Source organism: Cavenderia fasciculata (genome assembly GCF_000203815.1).
Source record: "Cavenderia fasciculata unplaced genomic scaffold Scf_ET2XIPL01COFD4-5, whole genome shotgun sequence".
In the NCBI taxonomy this organism is placed as follows: domain Eukaryota; phylum Evosea; class Eumycetozoa; order Acytosteliales; family Cavenderiaceae; genus Cavenderia; species Cavenderia fasciculata.
Window position 1 is genome coordinate 553,029 of NW_004457695.1, and position 14,996 is coordinate 568,024.

Here is a 14,996-nt window from a genome sequence, read left to right on the forward strand (position 1 = left end):
TTACGATGAGGTTGGTCGCAATGTAAAATCGGTCTTTCAACTCACACGGATTGGTCGCTACCAGACACGATGAGAGTACCAAATCGTGAATCGCAGCAAACATCTTGCGTGTATTATAACTACTTGCACCATAACACTTCTTGGAAAGATCCAAACAGTCATTTAAACATTGAAGGGAATACATTTGAATTTCAGTGTTGACTGGATACCTCGTCAAGATGCATGGTGGATCGACAAGGTACTTTAGGAACGACATAAATGGGTGATAAAATCTGTCACCACATTGGCAGTAAATCTCTTGATACTGTCTTTAGGTCCACCACTTTAGCACATATTGTAAATGCTTTGATTACGTGACACCTTAATAACCTTGATTCATTTGTTGCAAAAGGTGTTTGATGTCTATCCAGCAATGATAATAGAATTGAAATGATATTTCTAAAATACTAAACATAACAGGAAATAATAATAAATGAATAAACAAGATAAATGAATATATATTATTATTATAGTATGAGATTGGTCAAGTGAGTTTAGTTAGTTACTTACAGGTCCTAATTCTCTGTTAACACAATAATGTACAACTGCCATTAATGGTAGTAATGAATGTTCAACGACATTTAAATTTGGTGATTCAAGTAGTATTTCAAAAAAAACGAGATAATTCTTCCAAAACATTATCATCCATCTTTTGGATTGAATCCGTCATTGATTGAATCAAGAAACAACAACTAGTTTGAATACATTCATTTGGATCACTAGCAGATTTGATAATAACTTGAAATATTTCATCTCTTGATTCAACAAACTCGTCCACCCATGCATTGTGTCTACCAAAGCCAATTAAACATTGTAATGATGCCCATCTAACTTTAATATTTTCATCATCAACTAATGTTGTTAATACTGACCTATAAATAATAAATATATAAATATGGATAAATATTAGAACCCTAGCTGTTTTTTGTAAATATAATAAATAATAACAATTGCATACTTTTTTAAAATAATAGGGTAATGTTGTTTAAAACTACCTTGGAAAAATGTATAAGTTTTAGCTAAACCAATCAACGTTGTATATCTATCTTTCCATTGTTGAGAGTTTAACATGGTGTTGATATGTTTGATAATGGATAGCTCTAAACGTTCACCAAGTGCTGACACGAGTTGACGTATATCTAAATCATCTGAAAACTTGTCAGATTTGTTATAGGTCATGTTGATGCCGATATCCTCTTCTTTATAATAATTTAAGTTGGGAATGCCGCTGATGAGAGGGAAATTTGCCCAATCTTCCAATGACCCATCCTCGACTTGAGACAAACACTCAAACAAATGAGCGATCATTCTTTCAAGGTTACTGTCAGTTGTACCATGATTCACTATATCTATCATATAGTTGCATACCATACTATAGGTTCTTTTAGATGCGAACCCCATTTCACGATTCCTGTCCAACAGTTCGAGCAACGATTCAATGATTGGTTTGGCGAGTTCCTCCGTCCACTCTGGTTCTCTAAACATAGAATTATAGATACGTGCAAATTTGACAACAATCTTTTCGTTACTGTCACAGTGAGTAATGCCATCCAGTTGTTTGAGCTCTGATAGTATATTGGGCATGAATGATCTGTACTCCTCATCCGTAAATCTATTCGTTGCACTAATATAATATATTATAGTCAGTGGCCAAATAATCCACCAACACCTCTAGTGTTGCCGTCTTTTGTTTTGATAACACTGACTTTAATATCCTTGTATTATCTCTTAGTGGTAATGATCCTTTTTCTTCTTCTTCTTCTTCTTCTTCTTCATCCTTGTCTCCATTTAATTGTTAATATTGATTCCAATTCATTCCAATGACCTATCAATCAATCAATCAATCAAATTAATATACATGTTTTTTTTAATTATAAACTATAAGTTATAACCACACATATACATACCTCTAGGTAATAAATAAGTTGCAAGTGTAGCCATGACACCAATCAGATGATATCTACTTTGAAGATTTGTATCAGTTATATTGAGTAACTTGATTGTTTCAACCTTTAGAGCATCCAATATTTCATCAGACAATGATTCGATATCCTCTTTTCCTTTGATACATAATCTATCAAGCAACTGCATTGATTTATCTTTAACCTTCAATGTTAATTATTAGTTATCATCATCATCTGATTGATCTTTATGATCGCTCACAATCATATCAATAATACATACCCTTGTATCAGTTCTATCATTTACTATTAAGTATAGTAGCGATGATACTACTTTAATAATTGATTACTTAAGCAATCTTTTCGATACAGTCAAATTGAGTAAAGAGCCAAATCCAGATTCAATCTTTAGATTGGAAAGCATAGTCTCTCGATCACCTTCATCCTTTACCTTTTCATAGGCACGATAGAGTGAAATAAATGTTGGATATTTGGCAACGATAGATCGTGCTATAATACTCGATATACCATGAACCATTGACAACCAAATCTCTGCGGCGAAAAATTTGTTGTTGAACATTCAACTGTTGAATGACTATAATTATCAACAATATTTTAGCCCTCAAATAATGTTATTTTCTCTCATTGATCACTTCTAACATCCTTGGATAATATCACTCATAGATAGAGGTCAATACTACCACATACAACACTACAATTTGATAGAGAGAGAGAGAATTATTTATTTATTTATTTAATTCTGGTGAAGGTGTAGGATGTGGTAGCATTGTTGGTGAATGCAAAGATATATTGTGAACCAGCTGGAATAACTGGTTTATCACCTACATTTGGGGCGAGACGCCAATGGATGATACCATTGACAGTTGAAGGGGCGAGTTTCCACATACTTACAGGTTGGATATTTGGAGTCGATGTAAACACAGGATTGTGAACAGCAACTGGACTATGGTTGGTGATAGTACCAACCACATTGGTGTAGTTAAATCCTCCTGCCATCCAATGGCTGGTGATCTCCAACTCCAATGTTGGGTGCTGGGGATCCAAGAATCCGATTTGGCAATATCCTGGAAGGGGGGGAGCAGGTGTAGCCATTCCGGTACAAATCGATTTAGTGTAAAGTCCGAAATATTGTCTATGGTAGTAGAATAAGCATTCAGACTGGATGAGATCATACCAATAGTCAGGTACACTAGCTTGACAATCTTCAATATTGCTTAGATCGCACTCTGTAAATGGTGGTGGGTTGTATGTGCTGGTCATCTGTTCGGTGGTGCTGATATAAACCTCGTTGTTGACACCGTAATAAGGATACTTATCCTGGATACGTTTGATTGCTCCATAGAGTGTTGGAATGCCATCTTGATAATACACAAATCTACGACTCTGAACTGGGAAAACTGCATTCCACATATCGACAAATTCAAGGTTTCCTACCATTGGTGATCCAAAGGTTTGGACACTAATATTCAATGATGGATAAATTGTTTGGAGACTCCATGATGCAAGGGCTTGAGAGAGAGAGAGAGAAAGGATAAATTAATGATTATGTTCATTGTTTAGCTGTCAATATGGAGGGGTGGTATTACTTACTAGCTATGGCACCGCCAAGACTATGACCAGTAACCGTAAGATTACAATGTTCATTCTGAACGCAACCACCTTGTTGGAAGACCATTCTCTCAACCTCTGTTTGCATTGTTTCCCATGCTGTGAAGAATCCTGTTGCTACCATGGAGCCAGAGACATTTCCAAAACCAGTTTGTTTATAATCTAAATCTGTGAAGATGTTTGTCCAATCATCAGTACCTCTAAAGATAAGATACTCTAAAAAAAAATAAAAAAAAGATAGAGAAAAGTTTTCTTAAAGGTTAATTTCTAAATTTGAGAAAATATAAAAGTTGAACAACATACTCATATCATTTTGTACGACAAAGTAAAAGAGGACATTATCAACTGTATTACTACTGAGGTAAGTAAAAGAAGGGTCCTCAAAAAATCCATTGGACAATTGATTGGAGCAAACTATACCAGGACAATCCCATTGTGACCCTACTGCATCTGGACAATAGGCAAGATAGCTCATAACCAAGTTATTGTAGGCTTCGGTCCAATCCACTTCAAAATTTGGCACATATTGGGCAGTTGTTGGAGCGATGACCAAGGCAAGGGCGATTAGGGGTAACAAATAAGATAATTTAGAAAACATATTAGATTGTTGGGTGAATGAATATGATTCATCGAGTTTCCCCTTTTTGTACCTCGAATAACCAAGAAGCCCTTTGGCCACGTCAGGATCCTTAACCCCCACTTAGATATTAAAATAAAAACCACAAGAAACAGGATTTGTAACCCTCACATCCTTTATTGAGTGATCACTAGGGTTTTCCTGACGTGGTCAAAAAAAAGTCTCAGCGAGGAGAGGATATTCATTCAAAAAGAATCTGCCTCACTAGGCTCACTTCAGCAACATCTTACTGTGCCCCCACCCTCATATTGACCCTTGATTGAAATTAAAAAGATAAGTTATTGTATGCACAGTTTCCGACTTAAAATAGATTGAAATAAAAAAAAATGACGTCATCATTCAAGATGCCAAATCAATTAGAGTGGAGACATGCCTCCGTTGGATTCCTGACCAAATCAACACACACCTCAAAAAATAAAAAAAAAAAAGTTGAAGTCAAAAATTTACTTCTACTATTCGTAAATCAAAAAATATCCTAATCAATCTTTACAATTTTTAAATTCAATAGTTTGAAATATTCAATAAAGTTTTAAATTAATAATAATATATTAAGTAGGCTGGGGAACATCTCTCGCACACACACACACACACACACAAATATTTGTCGATGATGTTCAACCATCTATTTACGTTATTATTGTTGGTATTGGCCGTGGTTTCGTTGAGCACAGTTCGCGCAGCTCCTCCATCTTATTTCACCTCTATCAACGCACTTTCAACATTCACATCAACCAATTTGACGACGGGTGATGTAATGAGCAGTGTTAGTATCGAGTCTGGACTCGTTATAGATACCTTGCTTGAATGCTCTGGCAACGACTATATTGTCTTGACTCACACCTATTCGAATGGGTACAATGTTACTCGCTTTAATGCTTCGGTAAGATAGGGACAAGATACATAACATCCGATACACTATCTCACTCTTCTCTCTCCTCCTATTCCTCCTCCCTTTAGAGTGGCGAAACAACTTACATCGGTGGCTTTAGTATACCATCGAATCCAATACTTAGTTCCCAATATCAATCATCTAGTATTTCCAATGGACTTGTATTCACCACCTACTGTCCCACTGTAACACCCATGTTGACAATTATTGATTTAGACAATCAAACAACGTAAGTAGTGTGATCATCAATGATACTTTTGATAATCATCATCAAACAATACCAACAACAACAAAAACAACATTAATTAACCAACATTACAAAACTCTGCAGAGAGACAATCACCTTTAAAGGAACCACTTGCGATATGTATGCCTTTGGACAATATGACAACTCTACCCAAACATTCTATATGGTTGGTTGGACTGATAAAAAGGCTAGCAGCCTTACTTTCAGCACCTACTCTATGATTACCAAAGAGATCACCAATGTGGAGTTTGAATATAATTTGAAATACATAGGACATGTCCAAACCATCTACCTCTTTGAATCCCAACTCTATGCTTGCATCATTCAATTTACATATGCTGAAGTCCTCCTCCTCGACTTTGAAACAAAGTCGTACAAGAGCATATTCAAACTCGACATTGCGTTCCCAGGAGGCCAATTTATATTCGATCCAAGAGGATATATTGTGGGAATGATGGTTGAAGATGATCAAGCCCAATATGGTGTTTACACGATCGATCTCCGCACATTGACAACTACACAACACACCATTCCAGTCAAAGACTATCAAACCTTGTCAAACATCGAGGCGGGTGACAATGCGTTCTGCGCCAGATAGATCCCATTGCCATCACCATTGTTCAATAAACAATTCCAACACATATAAAGTTGAACCTATTTATAAAAGTTAGTTAAACAAGTATCTTCACGAGATGACAACCACTTGGCGTACGCATCAACATTTGTAAACTTGTTTGAGTTCTGATAGTAGAGTGGGCATGAATGATCTGTACTCCTCATCCGTCAATTTATTAGTGGTCATTGCATTAATTATAGTCAGAGGTCAAATAATCCACCAACACCTCTAGTGTTGCCATCTTTTGTTTTGATAACACTGACTTTAATATCCTTCCAACAGACTAAATTGGTTTCCTGATTGGTCTGTACCACCCAAATAACACATATTAGTTGTCTCATTGTACGATGATTGTATATACCATCCTGTGCCTGGTAAAGATATTACTTCCCTAAATTAATAATAATGAATAATGATAATTAATTCCTAACTGATCACTCGTTATCTGCTTCTAGCAGACAATAATATTATGCAGATACTATAGTTACTCTTTTTTTTGATTATAATCAAATTTGAGCAATACTGGATATCCTTTAAAATTAGCATTCAAATTATTATTATTTTTGGTGTTGTTGTTGTAAGATTGGCAATAATAATAATAATAATACCTACCTCTACCTTTTTGGACCAAATGATTGGAATATAAGATTCACCAACACAGTAATATTACCTCCAATCAGTAGAAATTCATCGCTATTTGACGATGGTAGTATACCACCATTCAATTCTACCAAATCCGCTCCAGGTATAGGTATGCTTTGTTGAGTGATAAGATAATATACACAAAAAATAACATTATATATAATATTGGTTAAATAATAATATTCTTATTTAATTTTCAAGAAAAATTATTTTTAATTTAGTGATCGAGGAAGCACCAAGTCAACATTAAGATACTTTTAATGAAGACTACGAAGAGGGAAACAAAAGATCTCGGGTGGTTAGATACAAAATCTCGGTAGTGCCAGCAAACAATCATTCATAGAGTGGTATCAAAGGAATAGAAGATAATGAATCATTGTCTGTTGAAATATTGGGTGCTCTAAACCTGTACCTAGAGGTATGTATATGTGTGGTTATAACTTATAGTTTATAAAATACCTAAATTAAACTTTACATGTTTTATTGATTGATTGATAGGTCATTGGAATGAATCGGAATCAATATTAACAATTATAAATGGAGAGAAGGATGAAGAAGAAGGATCATTACCACTAAGAGATAACTCGGTGACTGGAAATACATCATCACACATCATTACATTTGATATTCCTGATAGTTGTTACTTCTCGAGTACCATGTATCAATATAACTCCAAGTTCTATGCTGGACTCTTTGATGGCTCTGGTACTTGTCCATCATTTATATTTGAAGTGGATATTGTTGCAAACACCTCAACATTAATAGCCACCATCCAAAAAGATGACGCTTCTCCATTCGACTCCTACATTTATTTTGTATTCGATAATGTCAATGGGTATCTAGCATTGGTTGCAACGAATGCTCTTGATTATAAAAAGCTCGATATTTGTATGGTCAATCTTAATACCTATGAGTCGACCAATATACTATACCAGACATACCTTTCAAGTTCAATGCTGATCAAGATGATTTTTTAATGACTCTATCTAATTAATAATAAACCAAAAATTTATATATATTCCATAAATACTTGCTTGGACTATAACAATTTTTTAAAAAAATAGTGACTCTTATTCTTCTTTTTGTTCTTTTGTAACATTTATCACATCTATTATTATAGATGGATAACAACAACAACGATATTGTATTAAAACAAGAATTTAAAAATAGATACCTGTTAAAAACTATACTCAAACATGCTCATCAACTATCATTGGATCAATTGACTTTTGATGATGGTCATAGTATTCCTAAACTTTATACATACAATCAATTGACTAGTATTGGATGGAAAGTCACACCTCGCCATACACTCCATTATGTTATTATGTAAAATATGCACAGCTGGATATGATCAAATTATTCCTTCAAACTGCCACCAACCAAGAAATGTCAAGTGAAATGACAAACTCTGCAATTTTAACGAGTGATTTGGCTAGTCATAATAGAATAATATACCAAAAGCCATGGTAATCGCATCGGTGTGTATTAAATATGGCAAGTTGGATATAATCAATAGAATATGTCCAAAAGATGTGATGAACAATTCAATTGATGAACTTCTTACGGTCAGCCTAAGGTCCTCCCAACTACCAATACTTTGTCTTTTACTCGAAAATATGGCTTCCCAACCTACTAGTTTCCTTCATCTTATTGGTATGGCTTGTTCCTTTGGAAGAGGTGAAATGGTAAGGTTTCTGGTTAAATGCAAGATGGCAAGGGATGGAATAGTAAACCAGCAGATGATCATTCGATATGGAATGGTATAAAGTTTATCGCTCTTGACAAACAACATATTAATATTCTTGTGGCTTTACAATCCAAACTCCCTAAAAGTCTAATTGATGCATTTAAAATATCCAAATCACCTCCTCTTTTAAGAGGGTTCATATCAAATATAACAAAATAAACTATATTTATAATTTTTCTAGCGCGGACATATATAAAAAAAAATTAAAGAAAAAGAAATTAAAATGGATGTCTTTGCGACGCTTAATCTTTTTGTTCTTTTTTACATTTATCACATGTATTATTATAGATGTATAATAACAACAACAACAACAACAACAACAATAATATTGTTGTAATAAGACAAGTATTTAAAAATAGATACTTGTTAAAAACTATATTCAAACATGCTCATCAACTATCATTGAATCAACTAACTTTTGGTGATGGTATTCCTAAACTTTATACATACAATCAATTGACAAGTATTGGATGGATGGTTAAAAATGGATATATTTCATTATTGCGTAGTAAGATTAATCGAGGTGATTATCTTAAACTACCAAAGAATAGAGAAAAGATTAAAACAATCTTTTGTGCAATCAGTGATCAAACATTATTGGATAAAATCATAACATTGGATAAATGGTATTTTTGTTACGGTCAAATGATACCTTTTGCATGTGCAAGTGGTAACGTCGTCTTGTTAGAAAAGATACTCAAACACGAGTTATTGCCAAAAGAATATCTTTTTCCTCTTGAACCCTATTTAGTATTGGATCATGCATTTGCTTCAGGATCATTAGATATGGTTAGATATTTGGATACATCAGTCGATAAATGTAACATTGCAAAGTTGGAATGGGGAATATTTCGTTTCTGCAAGACCACTAGTTCAGACGTGGTTAAATACTTTTTGGATAGATCTAAAGAACGTATAAAAGTAATTAGAGTAGTTGATAGTTTTCCATTACTCATTGCATCAACAAATCCACTTCATCCAATATCACCATATTTAAAAGGGAACGAAACCTTTTTAGGTCAAGACCATATACTCGCGTTTATCAATACATTTGTATTCTTTAAACAAGAATCTTGGACACAAGTTCTATCAAGTATGCTTTATCTCGACAAATTTTCAAGTCACTTTCCCAAACCACTTTTATCCATTGTAAGAGATTATGATAGAGATGAAAAGGTTAAAGAGATACTAGAGAATAATCGTCCTTTTTTCAATAGAATTGGAGATTTACTTGTAGAGATTGGAACTGCAAAATTTGGTAATCAAGTTGCCATCAAGATGAAAAATGCAACTTTGGCATTAAAATGTATTGACAGTACACATTGTACCTACAAACCATTATCAAATGCCTTGGTTGCTATACAAATGTTTCAACAAAGAATAGTATTGGATAAAAAAGTGATAGCAGATTTTGCAATTCTAATTGGAGTTGAAGATTTTGGTATCGCCGGAACTTTTGCATCAGCCATCAATGCACCACACTCATGTTTAATAGGAAATGTTAATGGATGGAAGGTTAAAAAGGCCCATCAAATTAGATTGCATTTAGAAGGTTACACCTCACCATACACTCCATTATGTTATTATGTAAAATATGCACAACTGGATATGATCAAATTATTCCTTCAAACTGCCACCAATCAAGAAATGTCAAGTGAAATGACCGATTCTTCTATTTTGACTAGTGATTTGGCTAGTCATAATATAGATACTGCAGAAATGGTATTTCAAGCATTTGGAAAGTCATGGGACTCTTTTTTCAAATTTAACAATGACCATCTTATTCCATTCTCCAGACCATCATCAATTGGAAATAATCTTTTCAAAGTTGTGGCTGAAAAGAGTACACTTTCAACTAACGAAATTTTGGAAATCATTGTATCAGCTGGAAACTTTAAATTATTTGATTACTTTTGTAATTTGTATCCTCCTCTTACTCCTCTTCCTCTACAAGACCAAGACCAAAAACCAAGAGGGATTCCCGCTTGTCACATTTTCATTGCAACAAATCAAGTTGAAAGATTAGCAACATACCTATCACGATTAGAACCAAAACCTCAGATTGAAGCTTTGTGTACCAAATATAACAAGTTGGACATAATAAATAGAATTGATCTTTTAAAATAAATTATACTATATTAATAATATTTGATGTATTTTTACTAGTTTTATTTTTAGGTGATATAGTTGGTTTTGTTATTATTATTCCAATTTATAATAGAATTTTAGTTGTAGTTGTAGTAGTTGTGTACTGGTTTTGTTATAGTTTGTCGACAAATCAATCTTATTAATCCATCATTTCTTCGTTTTCGTTTGGTCTGACCATGCCTGGGATAGCTCTTGCACGGTTAAGGGCAGCTTCCTTTTCTGCGTTTAATTCTTCGATATAAAGTTCCTTGTTATCGACGCCTTCTCCTTGGAATTCCTTCAAATTGATAAGGAAATCACGGACAGCAGATTTAAATTCTGTAGCGTTTACATTGGTCAATGAATATATTTTTTGGACCATTGTTGCGACCTGCTGTCTTGTAACATTGGGCGATGATGAGAGGTAGTTGGTGACAACCTCACGTATATAAATAGAGTTGGTGAGGTTTGGCATCTGAGCGGCTGCTTCTTGGTCAAAGATGGGCACCTTGACAATTCCATTCTCAATGACGATAAACATGGCACGGATAACATCACACTGCAATGAAAAACCAGACTTGTGGAAAGAGTCTGTTAAGATGTAAAGAACGTCGGTCAAAAGTGACACCACATAGGTTGAAAAGAAGACATTGGCAATCTCTGGAACCTTGGACACGTTTTCAATCAATTCCTTTAGAATGTTCAAACCAGTCTCACTAATATTTCTCTCGGTATGTTTAAATGCCCAAACAATACAATCAACTAATAATTTAAATTGTTGTGCTGATAATTTTTGGAATACTATAAAAAAAATAAATAGAAGTTAATAAATTGAAATTATTATTAATTCTTTTTTCTTTTCTTTTTTCTTTTCTTTTTTTTTTTGTTTTTTCTTTTTCTTACCAACAAAAGCATGAGAATTAATTGAACGAATAAGATTAAAGAAATTGATACGATGGTATGGGAAATCTTCAAAGTTCTTTGTAATCATACTAAGAGTACATTCGAAACAAGCTTCGAGGATCTTTGGAATGTCTGGATGAACCAATTGTTTGAGTGATGTAACAATGACAGCCATGAGTGATAATACCTCTGGTTCTCTGGTTTCTGGGGTATTGGTTTGGTAGTCACCAAGGACGGCATCTAAAAGAGGTGGAATGAAATTTTGATAAATCATAGACTTGTCTTCAGATCTTTCAATAAATGTCTCTAAAAGTTTTAATGCCTCCTTTTTCACAGACTTCATACCAAGACCCAAAGAAGTACGTGTTTGATTTGGATTCTTTGACAAGAAACTACTATAGGTACGATAAACATTTAAAAGATCGAAATAAATCTTTGTAATTTGAATCAAATAACATGGACCCAATGATGATGCTGCCTTGTTATTGGTTTTCAACAAATTAACAAATTGTCTTGTAACATCGATATTGTATAAATTTTCAACATTTTCTGATGCTCTATTCATAATCATTTGCCACTACAAAATAAATAAATAAATTAATTAATATTTCTATCTATTTTTTGTTTTTTTCTTTTCTTTTCCTTTTCCTTACAGATTGATTTGGTAATTCCATAAATTTGTTTACCAATTTATCACGAAGTGGAATATCAGTTGAAGAACTAATCATACAACCAACAGCTTCATAAAAGGTGTGAACTTGGTTTGGTTCGAGATCCGAGATGGTGACGTGGAGTTGGTTGAGGAGTTCGCTGATGAATGGGGATGGTTCGTCGACTTGGACAATGACAAACTTTCTCTTGCATTGTTTGGCAATCTTGAGGAAGGTGTCACAGGCCATATCTTGAACACCTGGATGAGATTCGTGCATAAACTCAAACAACTTGTTGACGACGGTCTTGAGGAACTTCCAGTGATCCTTGAGGAAACGTGGGTACTGCCCGACAATGTACATAATGTCACTGGCAATGACAGCCTTGTTGTCCTTTCCACTCTTGACCTGGCACAGCTCAAGCAACTCTTTGATGACGGTCACGAGGAACCGCTTCTCCTGCTCCTTGGTCTGCGACCCGCTGATCGAGCCGATTGCCCAGCACAACGTGTTGATCTTGCTAAACGACCACTCGCGGTTCTTGACCAACATGTCCAACTTTTCCAACATGATGGACTGGGTGTTTTCAGCGTCCAAGTTGGTGAGGAAGACGAGTGTCTCACGCATGCTCTCGTACAATGTCAACGAGTCAGTGTCCTTGGTCATCTCACGCACAATGTTGCCTTCCTCGTCTTCGACGACAATGACTTCCTCGGGCTTGGCCATCTTGCTGATCAAGACGGTACGTACTCTTGCCAAGATGCTCTTGTACAAGAGGAGACGTGGTGGTGTGGTCAACAACGTGTACGAAGCATTGTCTACGTAGAGGTTCTGTGACAAAAAGTTCCAATACTCGAGACAAATCTTAAAGATCTCGACATCGTCCACGTTGGAGATGTTGATCAAGTAGTCGTGTGCCAATGTCAAGTATGGAATGTTGAGTGGTGATTCCATCACCTTGAGATGAGCTCTAAAGAATCCAGTTAAAAACATTGTCAATTGATGTACAAAATCTTGTTCATTCTTGTCTCCATCTTCGTATGCCTCTGGAATTGATGCTAAATTTTAAAATTTAAAAATTAAATAATCTTATTCTTTTTCTTTGTCTTGTTTGTTTTAAATTACATACATGGTTTTGGAATGATAACTTTAATTTTGTTCATAAATTGATCAATGATATGAACGAAAAATGAATCATATTCTGAAGTAAGTGATAGTGACCCAATTTCAGTTAAACATTTTAATGTTGAATTTCTAAACATTGGTTCTGGGAAAAACTATAAAGTAAAATAAAGTAAATTAATGGTGTGTCCCCATTGTTGTGGAATAAATAAATATTTGTATATATTTAACTTACTTTAAATAATAATAATTGAACCAACATGGATGGTTCAGGTATTGCGCTATCTCTATTATAAAGATAGTGTAGAGGAATCCATGAAAGGAATTTATGTAAAGTGTCTAAAGTTGCTTTGATCAAGGATGGTCTTGTAGCATTTTCAAGAATATACTGGCACAATTGATTAATTAATGAAAATTCCTATTAAAAAAATATAACAATTATTATTAGTCGTTGATGATCATATGTTTTTGTTTTTGTTTATATGTATGTTACCTTTTCAAAACTTGATTTCAATTGAGCAATTTTAGATTGAGTCATTTGTTCTTCGGAAAAGTTGAATACTTCTTCAGAGAGTAATCTTAAAATATTCATATTGTTTTCACAAAGTGATTCATTGGTCTTGCTACTGCTGACAAGTTCTGGAATAAAACTAGACCAGTGATTTGGCCATTCTTTCTTTAAAATCTATTAAATAAATAATAATTAATTAGTATTAATCCCTAGTATACTGGCCATTTCTATCTATCTATCTACTTACGTGAACAAAGATAAGATTTAATTTGTTAAGGAAACCTTTTTCACGAGCAAATGAACCAGCATCGGAACTGATACGAATGATGACACTGACAATATAGTTTTTGATACCATCGCATTGTTCTCTTGGTAAAGCTCTCCATTTGAACTTGATGAGCGACTCGAGAATCAAAAGTGCATAAAACTTGGTCTCTTGTGATCTCGAGTGTTCAAGAATCGAATCAACCTTCATCCATGAATCTGGGTGCTCTTGGAATTGTCCCAATACTGTTTGTGCCATTTCTCTCTACAATGAAAATAAATAAGTACAATGTGTTTCGTTCGTTTTGCATATATCATCTGCTCAGACGCTATGTATATATTGTCGTCAATCTATCCTTTTACATACCTCTGGAGATTTAGAGTAGTACATTGCATGAACTACTTGATCCAAAAGATTGACATCAAGTGGTTCGTTAAAGTTTAATATTCTGTCCATTGTTGTTGATGTTGTCTTTTTTGTTTCTTTCTTTCTTTCTTTAGTTGTCTATATGTAGGTGATGTGGTTGGTAAGCGGTCTGTAAAGGTAGTAGGTAAGTTGACAACAAGAGAAGAAGAAGAAGAAAAGATAGGACAAAAAGAGAGAAGAGATAAATTAGCTTGATGTTCAAAAAGCAAGAGATCATCAACGAAAGCGATGATGCATGCGCCCCAAATCTTTGGAGGGAAAATTATTTTTTTTAGAATTCTGTTGCTATCTCGTGAAACAAGATCTCTTCTTGGCAGTATGTATCAAAAAAGATATCGTACGATATCCACTATATCTATCACTTGATCAATCAAACAATACAATAATAATAAAACAAACAAGATAAATACTTTTTTTTTTTTTGTATGTTTAGTTTAGTTTCTCTCCTTCTTGTTAAGTAAAGTTTGTATGTACAGTCAAAGTTTTAGTTTTAGTTTTAGTTTTAGTTTTAGGTTAAATTTAAAGTCAAAAGTAGTTTAGTTATGTGAAGTTCAAAGTTAAGGTAAAGTAGTTCTTTTTCTTCTTTCTTTCTTGTATAATATTTGTAGTATTATCTCTTTTGGTAAATTTTTGAATGAACTA

The 14,996-nt window shown here is 34.1% G+C and overlaps 6 protein-coding genes across 6 annotated transcripts; 3 read left to right on the plus strand and 3 right to left on the minus strand.

Moving 5' to 3' along the window:
* Nucleotides 1-646: 646 nt before the first annotated feature.
* On the minus strand, nucleotides 647-2,478 carry DFA_07793 (uncharacterized protein; the record flags this gene model as incomplete). The annotated part of the gene is made up of 4 exons (XM_004355237.1): nucleotides 647-911; nucleotides 998-1,663; nucleotides 1,943-2,145; nucleotides 2,311-2,478. 4 exons carry the CDS (start codon nucleotides 2,476-2,478, stop codon nucleotides 647-649), a joined length of 1,302 nt encoding a protein of 433 aa, XP_004355289.1.
* Nucleotides 2,479-2,690: 212 nt separating this feature from the next.
* Nucleotides 2,691-4,167, minus strand: DFA_07794 (uncharacterized protein; the record flags this gene model as incomplete). The annotated part of the gene is made up of 3 exons (XM_004355238.1): nucleotides 2,691-3,469; nucleotides 3,552-3,785; nucleotides 3,873-4,167. The coding sequence occupies 3 exons, from the start codon at nucleotides 4,165-4,167 to the stop codon at nucleotides 2,691-2,693; spliced, it is 1,308 nt and encodes a 435-aa protein (XP_004355290.1).
* A 365-nt stretch (nucleotides 4,168-4,532) lies between these two features.
* Nucleotides 4,533-6,850, plus strand: DFA_07795 (uncharacterized protein; the record flags this gene model as incomplete). Its single annotated transcript, XM_004355239.1, has 6 exons — nucleotides 4,533-4,664; nucleotides 5,164-5,324; nucleotides 5,427-5,914; nucleotides 6,014-6,066; nucleotides 6,502-6,709; nucleotides 6,822-6,850. The coding sequence occupies 6 exons, from the start codon at nucleotides 4,533-4,535 to the stop codon at nucleotides 6,848-6,850; spliced, it is 1,071 nt and encodes a 356-aa protein (XP_004355291.1).
* Nucleotides 6,851-6,968: 118 nt separating this feature from the next.
* DFA_07796 (uncharacterized protein) lies at nucleotides 6,969-8,073 on the plus strand (the record flags this gene model as incomplete). The annotated part of the gene is made up of 4 exons (XM_004355240.1): nucleotides 6,969-6,978; nucleotides 7,099-7,493; nucleotides 7,721-7,744; nucleotides 7,882-8,073. The coding sequence occupies 4 exons, from the start codon at nucleotides 6,969-6,971 to the stop codon at nucleotides 8,071-8,073; spliced, it is 621 nt and encodes a 206-aa protein (XP_004355292.1).
* A 146-nt stretch (nucleotides 8,074-8,219) lies between these two features.
* On the plus strand, nucleotides 8,220-10,477 carry DFA_07797 (uncharacterized protein; the record flags this gene model as incomplete). The annotated part of the gene is made up of 2 exons (XM_004355241.1): nucleotides 8,220-8,288; nucleotides 8,639-10,477. The coding sequence occupies 2 exons, from the start codon at nucleotides 8,220-8,222 to the stop codon at nucleotides 10,475-10,477; spliced, it is 1,908 nt and encodes a 635-aa protein (XP_004355293.1).
* Nucleotides 10,478-10,637: 160 nt separating this feature from the next.
* xpo1 (exportin 1) lies at nucleotides 10,638-14,384 on the minus strand (the record flags this gene model as incomplete). The annotated part of the gene is made up of 8 exons (XM_004355242.1): nucleotides 10,638-11,278; nucleotides 11,381-11,957; nucleotides 12,034-13,088; nucleotides 13,160-13,307; nucleotides 13,388-13,570; nucleotides 13,646-13,837; nucleotides 13,911-14,192; nucleotides 14,295-14,384. The coding sequence occupies 8 exons, from the start codon at nucleotides 14,382-14,384 to the stop codon at nucleotides 10,638-10,640; spliced, it is 3,168 nt and encodes a 1,055-aa protein (XP_004355294.1).
* Nucleotides 14,385-14,996: the final 612 nt, after the last annotated feature.